Genomic DNA, 8,733 nt, shown 5'->3' on the forward strand with positions numbered 1-8,733 from the left:
ACCCGGGCGATAGCACGGGTAAGTTATACTAGTTTCTCCTTAAAATCTCCAAAATTTGGATCTTTTATCATATTTAAATAAATTATTACATGCTTATATAAAAAAAAAAAATTATTACATTAAATATAAAATTAATTTTACAAATAATTAAAAAAATCAAAATATTAAAATTTTAATAATCCATATTTTTCATGTGTAAAAAAAAAATGATCTAACATTAACACGGACGATAACACGGGTAACTTATACTAGTACATTTTTAAAATGAAACTTTTTTATATAGTGTGGGACAGTTGGCTTTGTTTGCATTTAAGTGAAATAAGTGATCTCTTCTTCTTCTTTTTGGTGTCTACTCGTTGGATTCCATTTTTCTGTTTTGAGACTAAACTTGTTTAAAACATTTTGTAAAGCATAGTTTCTATAGTTGTGCAGTTTTTTCTGTTTTAGGCTAAAGTTGTTTAAAGCATAGTTTCTATTTGTGCAATTCAGTGTGTGTTATTATGATGAACCACAAATTCATGGAATTTCAATCAAAAAGAAGAAGAAAAAAAAACAAAATTAATACTCAAAGAAGCACAGCACGCACGGTTTCACGTTTTTGCTTTCTCTTTCTCGATCCCTCTCTCTCAAAATCGCTGTTCCTCTCTCACCCACCGCCACTGGCCGCCGCTCTCAATCCCTCTCTCACTGCTCTCAATCTCTCTCCCTCACCTCGCCGTAACGCCGTTCAATCTTCCGCCGCAGCCGACCACTGCTCAGCTCACCGCACCACACCGCACCGCACTCACTCTTTCTCTTCGTCTCGTTTCAGGTAAGCAAACTAACATACTGCAATTAATTTTTAACAACCTAACCTTCTCAATCTAGAATCTTTGTTTGATGATTTGGTGTTGTTTTGAATTTTAAATTTATTAAGCTGTTTTGATTGTTAAGTGATTATATAAATAAGCTGTTTTGGTTATATAAATAAGTAGTTTTGGTTGGTTCTGCAATAGTGTTTTTGTTCTAAAATAGTGAGAATGAAGGGTTTTTGTTCTAAAAACTATTTGATTTCATGATGCCTCTTGTTGTAAACTAACTTGGTGATTTTCTACTTTGTGATATTATTGTCATCGTAACTGCAACTAAAACTTTGTTTAATTGTGGACATTTGTGTTGTGTTCACTTTGATGGATCAAAATCACCTTTGTTGATGAAGCACTTTCTTTCTTTTATAAGCTGATGACAAACCTTGTATTCTTGATCTCAGTTTGATCTTATACACAATATTAAATAAGAATAAGATAGTCTTGTGATATTTGTATTCAGTTTGAAATGTAGTCTCGTTGATCAGATATCAGTTTCTTTCTCACAGTTGTTTGTTATGGATTTCTTTCATTAGGGGAAATTACATTATATTATGTTGATTTCATAATTGACCAAGCCTTACAATAGGCATACTACAAGTGTATATTGTGAAGAATATTTTCTTTTGCATAAAAAGAGAAGTACTAATGTAATTTAAATATGTTTTTGAATTGCAGAAACAACTTTGTCTTTTAAATATTATTGTATCTAGAAATTTGGTTGATAAAATTCCCTCCAAAATTTTGCCTAGGCTCTCTAATATTACTGGAATCGCCACTGATTCCAATTCACCATAATTCTTTTTCTCTTCTCTTCACTCTTGATGGTTAATTACTCATATAAGCAAAGCTATCTCCTAGTCTAAAAGTGTTCATGGGTAAAGATTTTGGAGTTAGGGTTATTGCTCTAAGAAAGGAGAAGAATATCCATCTCTTGAAAGTTGGTCATTTATATTCTTTGAGGTAAAATTTTATGATTCACTAGTTTAAAAATGATATCTATTTTGGATGAGTAGCAGAACTAGTGTGTAGTAAACTCTTAGATTTTCATGAGTCACTTTAAACTCTAACTCTAACAAATTGGGGGTTTTGTCTAATTCTTTTATCTATTGGTAGTGTGATCTTAAATAAGTTTTCACGAGAGCTGAAATTGTTGTATGATGTTCAGATTCGATGAAAATTGCTCCGGTGGTCATTCCGGAAGGCATTGCTAGGAACGGAGTTGATTCGTCATAGTTGTGAGTTGATGATGATCATTACTACTTATTTTAACTACTATTATCAATTTTATGTTACTTATTTTCTATGTTAAAGTATTTATAAAATTGGGGAACACAACCTTTGAACATTTTCTCGTCATTGTTATATAATTTCCAAGTCATCAAATTTAACTATACTTTATTTGGACTTATCCATGACTTGTTGAACAAATGAATTGAAAATGAGGTTTGATTGTGGTATTTTTAGATAAATTTCAATATCTTGTGAAACGTGGATTTTGATAAATATGTTTTGAGAATAATGATTTCGATCAAGTAACCGATAACGAGGATAACGGTCTAGGTGCACCTAGTTATATAATATCGAGTAGAAAAGGGCTATCCGTTAGATGGAGCCGCCCCTAAGTGAAAGGCCACTCTTAGGAGGAAAGGGCTATCAACGAGATGGAGCCGTCTCTCGATTCTCTCGTTGTGACTTCTTTTTATTTGATTGGATTTCTATATTTTTTATTATTTCAAATTTCAAACTCTATAATGATTTGGATCGAATATTATTTATAGTATGTAGTTACTGCTACACAATAATTATTACAAGCTTTCTAAAAATCAAATGCTCGTGCCTTTGTGTGTTTCCCATCTAGTTGGTAATGGTTGTTATCTCTCACTAAGTCCTTGTGACTTACTCCTTCATCTTATATTTTTTTCAGATTCAAAGTCAACTGAATAGAAAGCTTCTATCAGAGTTAAAGATTTGTCAATGTCACTCTTTTGGTAGGCCTTCTTGATGAACAACTATTTTGTATATGTATATTTGGAGTTGATCGAGTATCTGCAGCTATTTTGAGTCTAGGAATATCTTGTTTTGAAATGTATAAATTTAAACATGTATATTTTGAAAATTTTGACTGAATGATGTATATGCTGCAAACAGGATTTATTCTGATTTGGAAACATTGAAAATACAGATGAGACATTGTCGAAATTTCAGTAAAATTGTTCTAAAGTAAATAGTCATTTGGAAATAATATATTTATTGTTTGTTAAATTCGGTCATTAGGCTTGCCGGACTAGTATTAGTTCGTGCGCCGGTCACGATTGGAATTGGGTCGTGACAGCTTGATTCCGTGATTTTTGCTTCAGGTAAGCAGATCTTGATTTATGTTGATTTTTAAGCTTGTTGTTTGATGACTGGTGAATGATGATGAGTGATTGTTAAGCTGTTTTGATTTTAGTGATTGTTAAGTTGTTTTGATTGTTAAGTGATTATATAAATAAGTTGTTTTGATTGTTAAGTTGTTTGACTGATTCAGATTGTGTATTTTAAGCTTTGAGTTTTTGATTTTGAGTTAATGCATAATTAGTAGTTTTGAGTTACTGCATAATTAGTAGTTTTTTATTGTTAATTGATTATTGTTGGCTCTTTTGTTCTTCTACTGCATAATTAGTAGTTTTGAGTTGATGCATAATTAGTAGTTTTTGATTGTTAAGTTGTTAAGTGATTATTGTTGGCTCTTTTGTTCTACTGCATAATAATAAGGAGGTTTTGTGCACTACTAATTATTAATTTCACTTTGTTATTATGATGAATGACAAATTCATGGAATTTCAACAATCAAGAAGAAGAAAAAGAAAGAAGAAGAAGAAGAAGAAGAACGACGATGATTCGCTTTGGTTTGTTCCTTTCAATTGGAACATCTATTTTCATCGTGTTGGCTTATTTCTTGAGCCGACACTTAGTAGTCAGAGTATTGATTTCCGAAGCTGACAAGGTGATCCATTTACCTGATCAGCCGGAGGTTGACTTCCAACAGTTTGCTGGCTACATTACTGTTGATGAAATCAACCAAAGGAACCTCTTCTACTATTTTGTAGAATCTGAGGTTGATCCTGTATCAAAACCTGTAGTCCTATGGTTAAATGGAGGTATTGTTTAACAACTTTCTCATATTTTTTCATCCTGGCCTTTTCAGTATTTCTTTGGCTATTTTCCTACATTTGTAGTTGGCTCTTCATAGCTTTTGGCTTATTTTCCTAAGTTGATAACCTTAGAAGTTTGGTTAATCTGGTCAAGGTGTTTTGGCCTTGCTTGTTAGGCTTTTAGCATGTTGTGTTTTGGTTTTTAGTATGTTGATGGTTCTTATTGTATTTTCTTAGCTCCTGTTTTCCTTTGTGGAGCTTTGGTTTTTGTTTTCCTCAATTTAATGTACTTTTTGTACATTAATTGATATTATTGATTCTGTATTGTTCAATGACTTTCTCATATTTTGATATTATTGATGTCTCAATATTGTTTCATCCAGTTGAGGTGAGGGATTATCATTGCAGTTTTATCAAAAGTGTCAACCGGTGTTTTTGACCAAGCCCATATATAACGATGACTTTGCATCCTTTTAACATTTAATTTGTCTATCCATTTCATAGTGTGTTTATTTGTCTATCAATTTCATATAGTGTCTGATGGGTTTTTTATACTTTGCATCCTTCTAAAGGAATGCTTTAATGAGATTGAAATGACAATGGAACTTTAATGAGATTGAAATGACAATGGAAGCATGAAATTAGTTTACTGTTTTTGAAATTAGTATATTAATTTAATTTAATTTTGTAAACAAATACCTCTGATCATGTTTTTTTCTTTGGATTTCATAGGACCTGGTTGTTCTTCTATTGGTCAAGGAGCATTTACTGAGCATGGTCCTTTCCAGCCCACCAGAAAGGGTGGTCTAGTAAAAAATCAGTACAGCTGGAACCGAGGTAACCTCGACCCAATTTCTGTTGCATGTTCGTTCAATTTTGCTTATACTAGAAATTAAATTTCTACATTGTTGCGCAGTGGCCAATATGCTGTATTTGGAATCCCCTGTAGGTGTTGGCTTTTCTTATTCCGCCAACACCTCTGATTGATTATTTAGGGAAATCTAAACATTTTTACTTATTGCAGCGGCAAACATGCTGTATTTGGACTCTCCGGCCAGTGTTGGTTTCTCCTACTCCACCAACAAATCCTTTTATGATTTGCTGAACGATGAACTGACAGGTCTTTCTTACTCTTTTTTTTTTCTTTTCGGCAAAATAACATGCGAATCATGATTATTGTTAACAAGTTGAATTTAAACCATGTCAGTAATGTTCTTTTTTGGTTGTATAATTTTCAATTAATTTTGAATCCAAAACTTAGTTTTTTGATTAAGTATGTTATTTTTGTTAATAAGCACTTCTGATTAAATGGAAGTGATAAAAATTATTTGTGTTAGGTTAAGAAATTTACAATATTACATTTAAAACTAACCTAACTTTAGAGGAAAAGAACATGATAGATATGTTCATTGACTTAAAACACTATTTTAACCAAATCAACTTAAGTGCACTTTTACTTTAGTTTTTGAAATTTGATTATTTTCTAATGACCTGATACCAGCTCTATGTTATACAGCACGTGATAACCTTGTATTTCTTCGTGGTTGGTTCACCAAATTCCCACAATACAAGGACAATGACTTCTTTATCACAGGGGAGGACTATGCAGGTAGTATCTTAGTGATAAACGATTAATATTTTCATTTAAGGTTGTGCTAATTAATGCAGTGTATGCTTTTGTTCAGGTCACTTTGCTCCACAACTTGCACACCTCATTCTCCAAGGCAAAACCAAGATCAATCTTAAAGGGATTGCAGTGAGTACGAATATAAACCTGGTTATATATATATATATAGTATATATTTCAAAAGAATTTCACTGGCTCCCATATTTATATTTGCAGATAGGCAATCCTCACCTAGAATTCAACACAGATACCAATTCCAAAACAGATTTTTTATGGGCTCATGGGTTGATTTCTGATAAAACATATGGGATGTTGCTGAAACTTTGCAATTATTCCCAGATCAGTAGGGAATATCGAAATCTGACAACTGAGAGCAACATCTGTCGTAAAGTGGCTATTCAAGTGGCAAAGGAGGTAATTATATATATATATATATATATTATTGGTATTTATATTTTTTACGACCTAGAACCCTTTAAAACCTTTCCCACACTTCATGGACAGATTGGTGCTGTTGTCGATTATTCTTACATCAGGGATGATATTTGCTCTCAGACAAAACAACAACTGGTATATACACTTCATCCATTCTTTCTCTTTTATTTTGTGTTCATTTTCTTATGCTTGCTTTCATCTCTGGTTTAGCAAGGGGAACAAAAGAGGGATGCTTGTGTGGAACGTGAAACACACACCTATTTGAATAGGAAGGATGTCCATAAAGCACTTCACGCCGTACTCGTTGGTATCAACAAATGGTCTTCCTGCTCCGGGTACGGTTGCTGATTTTTTGTTCTCAGGCTGTGTCTGCTGCTATTTCGGTTTTATTTTCTTATGCTGCTGTTTCTGGTGTTGTTTGTCTCTGCCTTTTCTGTTTTGTTTGAGTCATAGAGTTACGTTTTTTTGTATTGTTAAGGGTGTGATTGTTTAGTTTTGGTTTTAATGCTTGTCTTTGGCCGCTGGTTCTATGGGTCTTTTGCTTAGTTTGGTTTTCACTTTTCAGTAACATCAAAATATAATGGGTGGTTCACAATCACCAAACAAAATGTGATTCAGTTGCAAAATAAATGGATGATATTGAGAAGAATAAAATGTGATTAAATTTCAGTTTAGTATTTGTTTTCTCTATAATGGAACATTAATTTCGTTGTACTTGTTTCTATTCCATCCTTTCAGTTTTGACAATCAATTGATTGTTTTGTCCAAGTTTTGTATTGAGTGCTAATTTTCCTTCCTTCCTTCTGTTATAGTTTTTTAACATATGACGTGCAAAATTTGGATATCCCAACTATATCTCTTCTCGGGTCACTTGTTAGATCAGGTGTAAGAGTAATGGTGTATAGGTAAGTTTTTTCACCTCCAACATTTTAGTTACTTATTCACATCAATCAATGTCATATACTTTTAATTAACAAAGCTATTTTCCTCTACAGTGGAGATCAAGATTCAGTGGTACCATTTATGGGGACACGATCTCTAGTAAATCGATTAGCCGAGGAGATCGGATTCAAGACATCACAGCCCTATAGAACATGGTTTGTGGGGAAACGGGTAAATATTATTTGTAATGTATAATAAGATCTTTATTTATGTGCTCTTTTGGTGGCCAAACAGAACCTTTACTATATTTTCAGTGCTACCTTTAAAACTAATTTCTTTTGATATTTGATTGTTTAGGTTGCTGGATGGAATCAAGTATATGGGGATATCCTTACATTTGCAACCGTAAGGGGGGCAGGTGGTGCAGCTCCAGCTACTCAACCTGAGAGTTCGTTGGTGTTGTTTAAAGCCTTTTTGGAAGGAAAACCACTTCCAAATAATCATTGAAAGGCAATATGTTAATTTTTATAAAGCATGATGGAGGCGATCGATCGAATCACGAAAAGAATGACCTCTGATAGTATGTTTCCAGATGCTACATATCTTGTGTTCGTTGGTATATAATCAATTGATAGAATTTGTGTTACATGTACCAAAAAAAAAAGAATTTGTGTTAACTTATTAGTATTAATCAGTTTGTTGGTGTTAGAATAATTTCACCATGCATGACTTTGTGTTAACTTATTGATAATCAGTTAAAAGGAGTGTGTTAATTATTACTACTATAAATGCTTTTATTATTATAAAGTGTTGGAGTTTTTGTTAACTTACTAGTATTAATCAGTTTTTGTTAACTCACGAGTCTTTGGCTCTGAGCCTGTGTATCTTTTTGGGATTTTGTGTTTGGTTGATTGTGCTTCTTTACATATCAAAATGATCTACTACAAATTGTATTTAGTAGTAAGAGTGTTGGGAGGAAATTGAGGTAAGTTTCAGGTGTGACCAATGGATTGGCACCGTACATTTGAAGGAGTTATTTCCAAGAACTTTGAAGTTTTTTTTAAAAAATTGTGATTTTGTGATACATAAGTGGTTCCTAGACCAAACGTCTATCACCGAACATATTGAAAAGAAAGACAATGCGTATGACGAGTTTGATACAATTTCAACGCAAATTAATAACAATTAAAATGTGATAAAGAAAGTAAAGCAATTGATTAGGGAGTTCTGGATTTTCTTCGTCCTCGTTATTTTTCTCAAAATATTGTTGATACAAAAGTATACAAAGAAAGTAAGAGAACGATACACAACAATTGCAAGCCACACTCCAATCGATGTCGAAACTCTTCACTTTCCAATGATCTTCAACAAGATCCCGATTTCAATCCTCATTCTTCAATTTCCATTGATCCTTGATTGCGATCTTCAATTCTTCCTTGACATATGTTCTCTAAACCGTAATCAAATCCAATGATCAAGCCCTCTTGATTCTTGACACGCTCGCAAGTGCATGAGTATGTAGTCGTAATAAAAAGAGTATCAAATCCACAAGGAGTCAAGGACTAATGAACAATAGGATATAACTTTCAATTCAAGGAAACTTTTTTTTTTGAAATAGCAAAATTTATTAATGACCTTTGATCTTAACTGTTGATCAGATCAGGTGGATGGCCAGCTAGCAGTCCGTTGAGCAGGTAGTTGACGGCGGGTCGAGCAGCTGATCCACAGAGGGGGGGGGGGGGGGGGGGGGGGGGGGGGGGGGGGGGGGGGGGGGGGGGGGGGGTGTACCTGCAGGTGCTCCGATGCC

At 33.5% G+C, this 8,733-nt stretch overlaps 1 protein-coding gene across 30 annotated transcripts; it reads left to right on the forward strand.

Annotated features, from left to right (window-relative positions):
• The first annotated feature begins 296 nt into the window (after positions 1-296).
• On the forward strand, positions 297-7,752 carry LOC123882826 (serine carboxypeptidase-like 45). Of its 30 annotated transcripts, none has more exons than XM_045931451.1 (16): positions 311-811; positions 1,730-1,808; positions 2,014-2,083; positions 2,773-2,836; positions 3,123-3,205; positions 3,683-3,988; positions 4,715-4,819; positions 5,007-5,102; positions 5,499-5,591; positions 5,668-5,738; positions 5,826-6,023; positions 6,114-6,179; positions 6,255-6,379; positions 6,857-6,949; positions 7,040-7,157; positions 7,284-7,752. In XM_045931451.1, exons 6-16 carry the CDS (start codon positions 3,724-3,726, stop codon positions 7,431-7,433), a joined length of 1,380 nt encoding a protein of 459 aa, XP_045787407.1. In that variant the 5' UTR covers positions 311-811; positions 1,730-1,808; positions 2,014-2,083; positions 2,773-2,836; positions 3,123-3,205; positions 3,683-3,723; the 3' UTR covers positions 7,434-7,752. The 30 variants fall into 30 exon arrangements, with proteins under 30 accessions (XP_045787403.1, XP_045787395.1, XP_045787384.1 ...); XM_045931440.1 differs by having other exon boundaries at positions 321-811; positions 1,524-1,808; XM_045931441.1 differs by having other exon boundaries at positions 328-811; positions 1,524-1,808; positions 3,686-3,988.
• The last annotated feature ends 981 nt before the right edge of the window (positions 7,753-8,733 follow it).

Source organism: Trifolium pratense, linkage group LG5 (genome assembly GCF_020283565.1).
Source record: "Trifolium pratense cultivar HEN17-A07 linkage group LG5, ARS_RC_1.1, whole genome shotgun sequence".
NCBI lineage: Eukaryota > Viridiplantae > Streptophyta > Magnoliopsida > Fabales > Fabaceae > Trifolium > Trifolium pratense.